The sequence below is a fragment of the Manacus vitellinus genome, unplaced genomic scaffold, assembly GCF_001715985.3.
Source record: "Manacus vitellinus isolate BGI_N305 unplaced genomic scaffold, ASM171598v3 scaffold_24_pilon, whole genome shotgun sequence".
Taxonomy (NCBI): Eukaryota; Metazoa; Chordata; class Aves; order Passeriformes; family Pipridae; genus Manacus; species Manacus vitellinus.
Genome location: NW_021939798.1, coordinates 6,054,947 through 6,068,006, shown reverse-complemented (window position 1 = coordinate 6,068,006; position 13,060 = coordinate 6,054,947). Strand labels below are relative to the sequence as shown.

The 13,060-nt window shown below is 52.1% G+C and overlaps 2 protein-coding genes across 2 annotated transcripts; one reads left to right on the top strand and one right to left on the bottom strand.

The window, feature by feature from the left end:
- The first annotated feature begins 4,635 nt into the window (after positions 1–4,635).
- Positions 4,636–8,437, top strand: MRPS7 (mitochondrial ribosomal protein S7). The gene is made up of 5 exons (XM_029960043.1): positions 4,636–4,715; positions 5,487–5,678; positions 5,987–6,050; positions 6,627–6,794; positions 7,674–8,437. The coding sequence occupies exons 1-5, from the start codon at positions 4,660–4,662 to the stop codon at positions 7,893–7,895; spliced, it is 702 nt and encodes a 233-aa protein (XP_029815903.1). The 5' UTR covers positions 4,636–4,659; the 3' UTR covers positions 7,896–8,437.
- A 178-nt stretch (positions 8,438–8,615) lies between these two features.
- MIF4GD (MIF4G domain containing) lies at positions 8,616–11,328 on the bottom strand. The gene is made up of 5 exons (XM_008926934.2): positions 11,169–11,328; positions 10,910–11,019; positions 10,454–10,609; positions 9,687–9,779; positions 8,616–9,560 (listed from the first exon to the last, which is right to left on the bottom strand). The coding sequence occupies exons 1-5, from the start codon at positions 11,248–11,250 to the stop codon at positions 9,333–9,335; spliced, it is 669 nt and encodes a 222-aa protein (XP_008925182.1). The 5' UTR covers positions 11,251–11,328; the 3' UTR covers positions 8,616–9,332.
- Positions 11,329–13,060: the final 1,732 nt, after the last annotated feature.

Here is a 13,060-nt window from a genome sequence, read left to right as displayed (position 1 = left end):
AGCACTGATTTTACAGTAGAAGAGATTCCTGCTTTAACCTAATTTTCCAGCCGAGCTGACTGGACATGATGATTTTTCTTTCTTGTAAGGGAAGAAACAATGGGCTGTAGCTCTAGCTGTATATTTAAAAGCTGGCATTCCTCAAAATTTCAATACAAAGGAAAGTGATTTAGGAAATAAAATATTGCTTAGTCAGACAGCATAGAGCAGGAGGTGAAGGACAGGAAAAAACCCAGCATACATCCCTGTACCTTCATCTCAGAGGGAAGAATAACAAACCAAACACATGCTGCATTACTAAGTGTCATTTTTAGCCATCATTAAAACATATCCTTTTACCTTTCCAGAGGCAGCTAAAACCAGCTGTCAGATATCTGCTCCAAACCTCAATCCTACTGTGCCTGTCCTAAAAGGTTTGCTCGAACTTCCTCCTCACTGAATGATGCTTGTAAGGCAAGGAAATTTTTCCATGGGTTGTATCTGTAAAATATTCCACAGGGGTGAATCTCTGTGCCCACTGCTGACTTCCATGGGATCCTCAAGGAGCAGAAGGCAGCAGCCAGGGAGGATTAACTGCAGGATCACATCCTGTGGAACTTGCTGAGCTACCAGGCTAGTTTTGAACTCAAGATTCGAGGGAGGCTCAGTTTAAAACACAATTGTTCCAAACACGTGGCACCTAAACCTTATTACCACATTCCCAACTGCTGAACACCCTGAAAGTGTCATGAAACCACAGACTTACAACAATCTAAAGGCTCTTCATGCAAGTGAAATGACACTGGTGTGCTTTGGTGCTCCAAAGCACCTCTGGTGCTCAGCAGGTCCAGATGAAAAACACTCAGTTCTTGGTTGGAGTTAAGGAAGTTTATTTAAAAAGTAGAGGAAGGGCACAAACACCTAAGGACACACAACCAAACAGACTCTGCGGGTTGCACATCCCGAAATTAGGAAAAATATAACCCCCCCAAAAAAAAGTACAAACAGGAAAATGTAACTGATATTTCTGTCTTCCAAGTGTTGTTTTTAAAGCTGTTCTGAACACCGCCATAGATTTCTCACAATGACACTGGATTATCTCATACTCCCATCAGATTGGGTCCAGACTCAGATCTAAGTTTTTGCACCAAAAGCTCTCATGTGTGGACAGTGAAGCCTCAGAAGGAGGAGTGACTGCTGAAGGGAAGTGCTGTTCCACATGAAGAAAATCCCTGCTTCCAACATCCATAAAACCTCCACGTGAAGTCCTGATTCATAAAAGTTAATGAGCTTGGTGAGAAGTCCTGCCCTGGCTCTGGAGATGGATGTGCTTGCATGACACAACACAACAGGGCATGTGGATTCCCAGCCTCAGCACAGCCACACAAACACATCCCAGTGGAGCAGAATCACCTCCCTTCACCTTTTCAGAACAGTCCTACAGGAAACTATGTCATGTGTACCAAGGCATAACTTAAAATCCTCTCTTTTTATGCAGAATGCTTAAAATGTGGACAAAGAGCTTCTCTGTACTGCTTTATAAATCTGATTCCAATTTCACCCTTATGTGAAAGGATTCACTCCAGGATGGAGAGTTGGGTGCTCTGGAATATCAAGTCTTTGGCTTCTCTATTGAAACTGCCAACCAAGGCCCACTTGGTACCAGTTATTTGCTTTCAGAGACACTTGTCCATCGGGTCCCATCCTGAAAATCCCATTTCACATTGGCAACCAAGTGAATCTGGATTAGCAATCTGGGGACAGAAGTCTGGGCACCACCCCAGTCCTGCCACCACGTCTGTCCCAGCTTTCAGACCCTGCTGTGCCCAGGACTGAAAAGCTGCCTCACACCTGCCCCGAGCACCAGAGCCACTCAGCCCTCAGGGGCTCTGCCAGACCCCAAAGCACTCATGAGGCAACATTCAGATGGATAATTAGACATGAAATAAAGTTGCTTGTTTTCCCTAGAGACGCTGGAATGCAGAGAACCACAGACCATTAGCTGACTGGTAGTGAATGCTCATGTTTTCCTGGGTTCAATTCTCTCCTGAAATGAGACAAAAGCCACCCCAACAAAGGGTTTCCCCAGGTCAGGCTCAGCATATGAATTGAGAATGCCCAGCCCAGGCATGTTGAATCTGACAGTCAGATTCTGTTTGCATCCCTGGGCAGAAAAGAATGCTGACCCGTGACAAACCAAGGAAAAAATAAACTAAGACAGTCATTATATTTTATCCATCTGTATCTATTCCATAGCTGGACATTGCCTGAGCCTGACAGGAGCAGGATACAATAAGCTTCCTTCTGGATGCAGCAGAACAGGCAGTGCTGGAGTCAAAGGCTCCAGTTGTTTGCACAACTGACATTATTTTCTAACCTTCTCCTGTTTCAGCTCAGTGCAGGAGCAGAGCCTGCCAGCCAGGAGGGGACAGCAAGGATCACCTTCTCTCATCCCAGCTGCCTGGAATGAGGCAGGACACGCAGATGCCAGATCATGGCTGGCTGAGGCGCAGCTCCTGCTGCAGCGGGAGGACACGAGGATGATGTTACTTCATGGCTCTGTGACTCCACCTGATGCCAGAGACAGGGCAGCAGGAGGCTGCACAGCACCAGAGGAAAAAAATCATTGGCAACAAGAAATTTCCCATCTTCCTGTGGTTGGGAAGTTGGCTGTGCTGCCGAGCCATTCCCTTCAGGAAGGGCACAGCAGGGCACACCCTCAAGGTTAGCATAGCCACAGCTTTGTGATGATGAGACAAAAACCCCAGGGAGGCCCTGGTGAAAGCCCTGAGCTGCACCAGCTCTGCCTGCCTGGCCTCAGATTTCTCCAGTAATTCCCTGACAGGGAAGGCTCCGTGCTCCCAGTACAATCACTACAGCAGTGACCTGGCATAAAAGCATCCTCCTAAATGAGAGAGCAGCACTCAAGCCTTGAAAAACGTGTGCCCTTCTGCAATCAGGCTCTGCCATGTTTCTCACAGTGAGTAAGGCCTTTGGAACTCTTCCCTTTAGCCCATGTTCTGAATATCTGACTCTTCGGCCAAGTACTTAATCACCTCTGTCTTAACTTCCTCAATTAAAAAAAAATCCCCAAAAAACAAGCAGCCAGGCAGCTTTCCAGGCTATACAACCTAAAATATCCTTCCTACTAGAGATATTTTCACATACAAACTGAACTCAGTGAGTCAGCTCTCCTCAGAGAGATCGCAGGGAAGGGATGTGGGTGTTTCTTCTTGTGCCTCACTGGCTACAATAAAAGATATTGACAAACTGTGGGAGTTCAGAGGAGGAGCAAAAACGGTGAAGGGACAGAAGGGATTGAGCTAAAATGAGGAGAAAGAGCTGAAAACATCTTTTAGTCAGTAACTCATATAACAGATGATGATAGAATGTACATGTTTGAGTTTTATGTAAAAATACCAAGGAAGAAGGAGAATTATCTAATCTTGCTTATGGAAGGATAACTCCAAGGGTAACAGGTTTTACACTCTGAAGTATTTAGGGTAGTGACCATCTTCTGCTGTTTGCCCAGCACCCAACTACTTGGAGCTTCACTCACTGCCATAATCAAACAAATAACTATTAAAAAAAGAAGAAAATCTAGGCAACAAGCTATGATGTGCAGGATGGCCACCCAGGGACAGCAGCAGGAGCTCCTGTGCATGGAATATATGAAAAACAATTACGGTTATGACTGATTCATTCAAGAATCACATCCTGCTCCAGCGGCGCTGGGCTGGGATCCCACATTCTGCACAGCCAGAACCCAAAGGCCACGGGCAGCACAGACAGACACAGAGATAAGAGACACTCAGCAGGAGCCGGGGATCAACAGGCCACGGGGGTTTGTCCCCTGTCTCTCTAACCTTTAGGACTGTGTGACAAAACATACCTTATGTCGACAAAGGGGGTTGATACATTCCAGCCCGTATAGAATGGATGTCCACAGCTACCCTGAAACTGCAGCCAGGTGCAGAGCAGAATCTGTCTGCTTGAAAACCACGGTTGTGTAACACACGAAAGCAATTTATCTGGGAAACCAGACAGCTCTGACCCTCACAGACAGCACTCGGGCTGTACACTGGGCTGGCCAAAATCCAGGTAAAGGAAGGGACAGCAGGGACAGAGAGCAACCACGAGCCTTTATGGTCAAAAAACAGCACCAGCTGAGCGAGGGGAGCTACAGACCTGCCCGCCCCTCACATTTCCCACCAAGGAGCCGATTACCGGCCCCCCCTCCCCTCACCGCGGGGACCGCCGGGCGGGGCGGCCCCAGCCCTGCCCCGGGTCCCATCCCCGGGGTGCTGAACCCTCCCCGTCCCCGGGGTGCTGTGCCAGCCCGTCCCCAGCGCGCTGACACCCCCCGGGGGTCCCCGCCGGCTGAGGGGCGGCGGCGCCGGGCGGGCGGGCGCTGAGGGGGGCGATGGGAAGGGCCGGCGCGGAGGGGATGGGGCGGGGTCTCCCAACGGCGTGAGGGCGGCGGGCTCCCGGCAGGGTGCTTCCGGTGCCGGGTGGTGCCCTCAGCCCCCCGGTAACTCACTCAGGCCACGACTCAGGCTCTCTCCCCTCCGCCTCCGCATGTTGCCGGCGCGGCCCGAGGCCCCGCCCACCCCGCGCGAGACCCGTGTGAGGGGGCGGGGTCTGGCCGTCCCCGCCCCCGCGGCGGCGCGCGCAGGGAAGATGGCGGCGGCCCAGCGTGGGGGGGCTGGGCCGGCGGCTGCGGCCTGGGTGCCCCGGTGAGCGCGTGAGGGGACCCCGGCGGGGAGGCGCGGGCGGCTCGGTGGGCTGGGCGGCATCCAGGGCACACAGCAGCGCACGGGGGGAGGCCAGGGGCGGCTCAGCGGGAGCACGCAGGAGGTGGGGGGGGTCTGCGCCGCACAGGGAGCGCACGGAGAGGCCGCCCGCCTGCTGGTTGCCGGGCTCACGGAATGACAGAAATATAAAAACATCAAGGTTAGAAGTGACCGTTAAGATTATTCAGTCCAACTGTCCATGTAAGCGCTAAACCACATCACCCAGCGCCAGATGCAGACGCTTCCGGAACACCTCCGGGGGTGGTGACTCCACCGCCGCCCTGGGCAACCTGATCCAATGCCTGACCACCCGAATAGTGAATAATTTTTGTAATATCTAACCTGAATCTCCCCAGTCTTAGCTTAAGGCTATTTTCTCTGGTCCTCTCACCGCAGGCACAGCAGGAGACCAACCTCCCCCTCACCACAATCTTTCAGGTGGTTGTGGAGAGCAGTGAAATCCCCCCGAGCCTTCTTTTCTTAAGACTAAACCACCCCAGCTCCCTCATAAGACATGTTTTCTAGACCTTTCACGAGGATGATGTTACCTCCTGGGTTCACGGTATTGGTTTGTGCCCTGGGCTCTGCTGCAGTGATGGAGAGGAAGGCAGAGATGCCTCTCACATCTGAGACGTGTTCACATCTGTCCACATCTGCCCACATCCCTGTCACGGCATGTGTGAGGTTACAGCCCCCCTTCTCTTGTCCCTCCAGGCTGATGCAGGTGAGATGGAGCCGCTACAACCCCAGTTACTTGGAGCCAGAAGTGAACAAGGAATTTTACCAGAAACCTTTGGAGGAGCTGACTGAGGAGGAAAGGGAACAAATGGAGCTCAAGGCTGTTCGACCCATCAAAGCTGCTCCTCCCTCTCTGTCCAGCTCTGTGTTCAGCGACCCCATGATCAGGTCAGAGAAAGCAGCAGCTCCTCCTCTCTCACAGGATCCCACGGAGCCACAGTTCTTGGGAGCTGTGCTGCCCTCCTCAGCCTTCACTCCTGGCTGCACATTGCCTCCTGTTACAACACAGTCCCTTTATTCCGGGTTAATCTTTTCCCATCAGCCAGTCCATTGTCCTACAGTGATTAGAGATAATTACAGATCTAGAAGCACCCAGACTTAACCATGGGAACAACACAAAGGGTTGGGGGGAGCTTATTTGTGTGGGTGATAAAATCAGAATTCAACTCAGATCCCATCTGACTTTGTGTTTTCAGTAAATTCACCAATATGATGATGAGGGATGGAAATAAAGTGCTGGCCAGAAGCCTCATGACTCAGGTGAGAACTCATGTTTCTTCTCTCTATTATGTTAAAACAAGACAAAATGGAAAGCTGGGACATCAAACCCACTGGAATTGGGAATTACCAGAACTCATGTCATCTCTGTGGTCCTGATGCCTTTCCCTCTGCAAACACACTACTCCCACCATGATAAACCATGATTTCTCTGATAAGATATACAAGCCCCAGCCTCATTAGCTCACAGACCAAGTGACACCTTAATGGAGAACCTTCTCTTTCCACTCTTCAGTATCCCTGTGACCTTCTGTACTGCATAAGGGTATTCTCTGAGTTTAAAAGCATAATTTTCTCAAAAGATCTCCTTTCCAGCTCTCTGTCATGCTTTGCCTTCTGCATAACTTGCCCACGAAGTCCCACGAATGTGTCACCTTCATGACACAGCTTTGACCCCTGCAATGTCTGATAAAGAGACTGAAGAGATGGAATAGGGTGGAATAAAACTTGAGCTAAAAAAACTCCACTGGGCCTGTTGCTTATGGGGCTGGAAAACCATCTCAGGTGAAAATGGGATGCCTATAAAAGTGATGTCTCCTTTCCTGCTTTTGTCCCAAGACTTTAGAGGCCATTAAGAGGAAGCAGCTGGAGAAGTACCACAAAGCTCCAGAAACTGAGAAGGAGACAATTGAATGCAACCCCTACGTCATTTTCCACCAGGCTCTGAAGAACTGCCAGCCCATCATTGGGCTCAGCAACATCACCAAAGGAGGCAAAACCTACCAGGTAAGGAGAGAATTAGCTAGGGAGGGAGATGAATGGGCTTCCACCCCTTCAGCTAAAGATTTTCTCTCCTTGGAAAGAGCTACTTTGCAATCTGGATTAAAACAGCACCTAGAAACTCTGCCCAAGATCAGGACTCCCACCTATGAGTGTGGTAATTCCCCTGTCAGGATCACTGATGTTGGAAAAGACCTCTAAGATCCTAGAGTCCAGCATTAAGCAGCAGCAGTCTCTGGTTTTCTGACTAGGTTTGAGGAGAAGTGCACAGCAAGTATTTTCCAAGGAGACAGAGACCAGCAGCAAAAGAATTGGCAGTGCTGGGACTACCAGTCCCATCTTCTCAGCATTGTGTTGCTTGTGGAGAGGTCCCAAAGCCCTGGGGCAGGTCAATGTGGCAGAAAAGGTCAGCTAGATCCAGTGTGATGTTTAAAACATGAGCAGAACCAGTTTCTGAATACAGGCTGTGCAACCCTCAGAACCTGATGGAGAGATGAGATGTGGAGGCATTTGGAACTAGATGCTGGAGGTTGGAATTACATGACCTTTAAGGTCACTTTTAACTCAAACTATTCTGTGATTTCTCTGTATTCAGTGCAGGGATGGGGTGACCTCTCCCATCTCTGAAAGAACAAACCAGCCTGGATCCAGCTCCCATTTAGGCCAGAAGTCCACTCAAAGGCCAGTGCCAGTACCCATGGCTGGTCAAAATTTCCATTTTGGCAGCAGTGGCCAGTTCTATGGACAGAGGAGGAGAACTGGCACGGACCAGCTGTCAGGAGCGGGTCTGGCTGCAGAGAGCAGCACTTCTGCAGGTGCCAGCTGGTCCTGTGTGGCTGCTGGAGAGGAGCAGGAGATAACTGCTGTGCTTTGAACCTTTCCCAGGTGCCCGTCCCGCTGAAGGACAATCGGAAGCGCTTCCTGGCCATGAAGTGGTTGATCACCGAGTGCAGGGAGAACAAGCACCGCCGGACACTGATGCCTGAGAAGCTCTCCCAGGAGCTGCTCTTGGCCTTCAAAAACGAAGGGCCCGTCATCAAGAGGAAGCACGCCCTGCACAAGATGGCAGAGGCCAACAGGGCTTACGCCCACTTCCGCTGGCAGTAGGGACTCACAGGGACACGGTGCCACGGCCTGGAGAGCAGAGCCCCAGGGCTGCCTGCCTGGGAGAGGCTGGGGAGAGGAGGGAAGGGTGGCCCATCCCTTCCAGACTGCTGCTGATCAAACCCAGGGAGAGCTCACACCATCTCCATGAGGTTCATTTCCTTTGTGCTTGTTTGGATGGGGGAAGGGGGAATCCGAGTTACCGACCCTGGCAGGGATGCTCTAGTTCTTTCATCATCACTTTCCTGTGAAGACAAGCCTTAGATGTTTTTCTCAGAGCAATGTCATCTTTCACTTACCTGTTTCCTGGGGACTTGGAAGTCTCTCTGCTCCTGAAATCAGCAATGTTTCTGGCTGCACAGCTAAGAGCAGAGCTGGATTTTTTCCATACCACAACCAGCCTTAGCAGGAATGGAACAACAGGTAATAAAAGGCCCTTTTTCATTTTTGGTTCTGATCATCAGCAACACTGTCTGCACAGATTTGATGGGAATGGTAACAAGAAAATAAAACCAGTTTTATGGGGAAGGTTTCTCAATTCCAAACCTTGGTCTGTGTTGCTTGAATCTCACACTGCACTTTCCAGCTACCCTGGTTCTGGACAGCCAGGCTAATGCCTTACACTGGAGCAGAAACACTGTCAGCCTTAAAGCTTCAGTCAGGAGCAACCCTTAAGCATTGTTCAAAGCTCAGCAGCTGCACAGAGAGAAAGCAGGGCACGTGTTAGTGGAAAACTTTTATTAGAAAAAAATCCTTCAATAGACTATTTTGTTTCCTTTCTTCCTCTCCCATTCCTATAACAAACATCCCATGGCTGAAACTCGCTAAATTGTGAAAAAAACATGACAGTTATTGTATAAAACTTATAAAACCTGTTCCTACATGTGCTCAGGGACCTCTCCTGGCAGGTATTCCTGGCTGTGGGAGAGGCCATGTGCATGCAGGTGCAGCCAGCGTGCTGGAAGGAATCTGGGAAAAAAAAGCACTTGGTTGAGCTATTTGTGAGGCCACAGTGTGTTCTGTGACCTGTCCCAGATATCCAGGTACAACCTGAGCTGTGAGATTTCCCTGCTGCTTCCCACGGCTCTGCTGGCTTTGGGGTGAAGCAAAATGTTCTCAGCCTAAACTGTGCTTTCCTTACCACTCATAGAAAATGCTGGTGTGAGCTAGAAGCCTTAGGAGCCCTTTGCTGGCAGCAGCCCAATATTAAGACAGTATCAGTGGGAGAACTTCCTGGGATAAACGTGCCCTTCCCACTGCTCCAAACCTCCGAAGTCAGGCCAGCACCAGCTGCAGCCTGACTGTAGGTGCCCAGGGGCTCTAGCCAGTATAAATCCTATTTACAGGAAGTGCTAGAAAATTAAGGTGAAAAGAAATTCCAACTTGGTACGAAGCTTGCTGGTGAAAGTGCTGGGGACTCCCCTCCTCTGCCGCGGGTGGTTAATCCGTCACTTCGCTGTAATAGTATTTCTGGGCAGCGTCTGTCATCTTCCAGTCAGCAGCACGGAACTCAATGATCTCCAGCAGCAGGAGCTGGGACAGGGAGCTGAGCCCCTCCTGCAGTAGGAAGCCATCTCGGAGGAGGGAGAAGAGCTCATCCATCCGCTGGGAATTCATCTTCTCCAGCTGCTCGCCGATGCGGTGGAGCTGCAGGACCAAGCAGTCCACCTTCAGAAGGAAGAGCAGATGGCTGAGCACAAAGCAATGGAGAGCTCCTCTGCACCCCCTGGGCTGTGCTTTGTGCAGGTCCTTGGCAGGACAAGGGGCACATCAGCAGCTCTCCCCTGCACTCACCTCTTCCTCCTTCTGCAGGCTGTCGGGCTGTGCCAGCCGGAACAGACAGTCATAAACGGGGTTCACCAGAGCCATCATGGGCATGTTGTTCACCTGCAAGGAGGCAGGAGCCATGTCACCTTGGGGCCAGAGAGGGAGGAGTCTGCAGCTATTTCAAACAATTGTTTCCTTGCTGCTCTCCAAAGGAGATGGAAGCAGGATTTAGTTGTGCTGCAAAATGCCATATTGGTGGGATTTACATTTGAGTCTCCAGGAACCAGAGAAGCTGAACAAATGATGTAAAAAACATCTATTTTTAAATGTAAGCAGATAGTCTTGGGAAATACACTTGTTGCAACAGCATTTTTCCTTCTTACAGCTCTACTTGCATCATTTTTACATCTACCCTAAGCAGGAATCCAAGTTCACACACTGCACAAAGGCCTGCAGACAAACTCCGTCAGTACGTTCCCCCCAGGACCCCATAGCAACTAAACCAGTCCAGTCTGGGGCATATGGGAGCAGGCAAATCAGAGGATTTCAAACACCAGGTACAAAATGAGGAAGCTGAGACTTTGTGACTGTTTGTGGAGACTCTTCCTCTGCCTCCCCAGGCCTGTTGCTTGCCTGTAGGTAGCACCAGCCCTGGCAGCATCCTCATGCTGAGAACCAGCTCTGGCCCCCATGGCCCTGGGACTCCCACCCAACACCCCTGGCATCTTGGGATGCCAAGGCCCTTCTGGCACCCCAGGCAGCAGCAGCTGGGTGCTCCTGCCCTGGCTCCTCACCCTCAGGTAGTCGAAGATGTTGCAGATGAAGGTGACGTAGCAGATCCAGGCCTGGAGCGAGCGGGTGCGCAGCTCCTCCCTGTCCTTGTACTCCTGCTGCAGCCGGTTCAACAGGCTCCTCCGGAAGATGCTCTGGCCAACTTGTTTGCTCTCTGCCTACAATCCCACAAAGGCAGGATGGAGGAATGAAACAGGGGTGTGAGAGGGGCAGGAGGATGCTGGGGGATGCAGGACCATGCAGATACCCTCTTGTGATTCTCAGGCAGAAATGCTGCAACTCACTGCCTGTGCTCACCCACTGCTCTGGATGCTGCTACTGCACGGGGCAAGCAGCAGGAGAGGAAAGATGGCCAAGGGGTCAGAGCATGGGGCTGGGGCAAAGCCTCTTCTGGTCCAGCTGGGGGACAACCCACACAACATATCCCAAGTGTTTCGCGGTCCGGCAGGAGCTCTCACCTGGATGATGGTGTAGCAGATCCGCCCTGCCTCCTTGCTGAACACACAGTCTTTCAGGGACTGGTCCACTATAATATTGGCCACTTTCTCCAGGTCCACATTGCTGGGGTCTGCAGAGAGGAGAAACACTGTCAGGACCCAGCCCTCTCTGGGCCCTGATTGCTTTGGGGTGTCTGGAAAGCATCCCAGGTCAGTGCATGGCCTGGTACAGCCATGTTGAAGCTGCACATGGCAGGGGAGCTCACAAAAACCTGCTGACCTTTGAGGGCTGTTTTCAGCAGCTTCTGAGTCTCAGAGTCAAACGACTGTATTTTGTACTCTTCTTTGCCCGTTTCCCCCATGACTGGATTCCTCCGGGGGCCAGAGTCAGAGCGACAGATGGGCTAGTGCCAGTCCCTGGGGAAAGAGCACAGAGCTTAGTTGGACAGAGAGGCAAACCTTCACCTGCCATTCAGCAAATCCCTAGTGCTGGAGCACACACAGGCTGTTATCCTGACAGCTCCCCGCCCCAAGGAAACTCCTCTGTTATTAGGGCACCAATTCCAGCCCTAGATCCAAACACATCCTCACTCCTACATCTTTTTAAGCCTTGTTTCCTACCAGCCTATGATAGAACTTCATCTTCAGAGCCTTTACGTTCTTCTGATATGAAAAACATGTTACAGACAAAGCAGACCCAAAATATATCTACCTTGCCTCAGAAGGCTTCACAGTGGCTGTATCACAGGGAAGCACACACTGCTCCCTTGTACCTTTGAAAAACCAATTTAGCTGGTTTCACACAAAACCTGGGAAGAACCTAAGCTAGCATGAAAACATCCAACACACGCTCACCTGAGCACCTCTCCTACCCCAAAGCCAGGCTCCCTCGGCTCCCAGAGAGTCACAGCAAGCTCCACAGCCAAATCCCCAACAGCAACAGCTCCTGTCTCATCCCCCTGCAGTCAAGCACAGCTCTGCGGCACCAACAGAGCACCTAAAGAGCCTCTGGATTGATTTTCTTCTGCTCCATGATACAGAAAAGAAAGCAAGAGGGTACCCACAGCACAGAGAGGAAGGGCTCTGACACGCACACAAGTTGATCTGCTGGATGTGAAATGCTGGGCTGCCAGACCCGCAGCACAAACAGGACAAGGCAATCGGCCAAATGAGTTTTGCCAGCTCGTCGAAATTCCTCGGCCATTACTCACCCTCTCTGCAAACACCGGATCAAAGCCCAAGAGCCCATCACCCTTTAGGGGCATGGGCAGCACAGTGGGCAGCCCGACCTCTCGGACACAGCACTTGCCATGAAGCTGTGGCACCCAGGGCAGAGAGCAGCCCCGTGGGTGTGACAACCTGCTGACACTGCTCTCATAGCCAAAGCCCTCACCTGGCCCGGGACCTGCACAGGTGTCTTTCCCAGGTAGATTCACAAGCAGCTGGCTGCCCTCCGTGCCATGCCTGGTTGGCAAACACCTTCCCAGCTGACCTCTCCTCCTTCTGCACTCTCTCTCTGCACCTGCACTCACTCTCTCCTGCTGCACTGCCAGTGGAGCAGCCCGAGCTCTCCAGCAGCCCCGTGTCCCACCAGCAGCATCACCACGCAGAAGAACCTGGCAAGAGCTCAGCACTGCACACAGCGAGGCAGGAAGTGCCCGAGCCCGTCTGGCAGCGTCTCTGCCGCCGCCGCCGCCGCCGCCGCCCCTCTCCCGGAGCATCCATCCCCATGGCTCCCTGGGACGGGCACGGCTGCTTTGAACTGCCGTGCCAAATAACCCTGCCCAGAGCAAACCACAGCGTGTCAACACCAAACCAGGCGGGCCTCGCCTGTTCTAGAGCCTCTGCTGCCAGGACCACCCTGTCTGAAAGGCTGGTGGCAGTGGATGACACCGGGCACAGCATCGCCCGTGGGTACCAACTGCTGCTCTGCAGTGATCCCCACTAGACGAGCTGTCCCTGGGACTGACAGGGTTGGGGTCAGCGCCCTCAGTCTGCCGGTGACTCACCAGCCCGGGTGCCAGGGCCATACCCTGCGGGGACACGCCTGGCAGGAGGGGCTGGACAAGCCCCGGCCACTGCAAGGGGAGAGACAGAAGCGCAGCGAGTCGCCTCTGCCGCCCCTGAGCACCTGCCCGAGGGGCGCTACCAGCCCCCAGGACCCGCGTCCGG

Excerpts from the sequence above, each read along its gene's own strand:
- MRPS7 (XM_029960043.1), top strand. The coding sequence starts at position 4,660 with ATGGCGGCGGCCCAGCGTGGGGGGGCTGGGCCGGCGGCTGCGGCCTGG. Across the intron at positions 4,716-5,486 it reads GCTGCGGCCTGGGTGCCCCG|GCTGATGCAGGTGAGATGGA; the intron begins GTGAGCGCGTGA and ends TTGTCCCTCCAG. Across the intron at positions 6,795-7,673 it reads AAGGAGGCAAAACCTACCAG|GTGCCCGTCCCGCTGAAGGA; the intron begins GTAAGGAGAGAA and ends AACCTTTCCCAG.
- MIF4GD (XM_008926934.2), bottom strand. The coding sequence starts at position 11,250 with ATGGGGGAAACGGGCAAAGAAGAGTACAAAATACAGTCGTTTGACTCT. Across the intron at positions 10,610-10,909 it reads TCTGCTACACCATCATCCAG|GCAGAGAGCAAACAAGTTGG; the intron begins GTGAGAGCTCCT and ends GTGGGATTGTAG. Across the intron at positions 9,780-10,453 it reads ACATCTTCGACTACCTGAGG|GTGAACAACATGCCCATGAT; the intron begins GTGAGGAGCCAG and ends GCCTCCTTGCAG.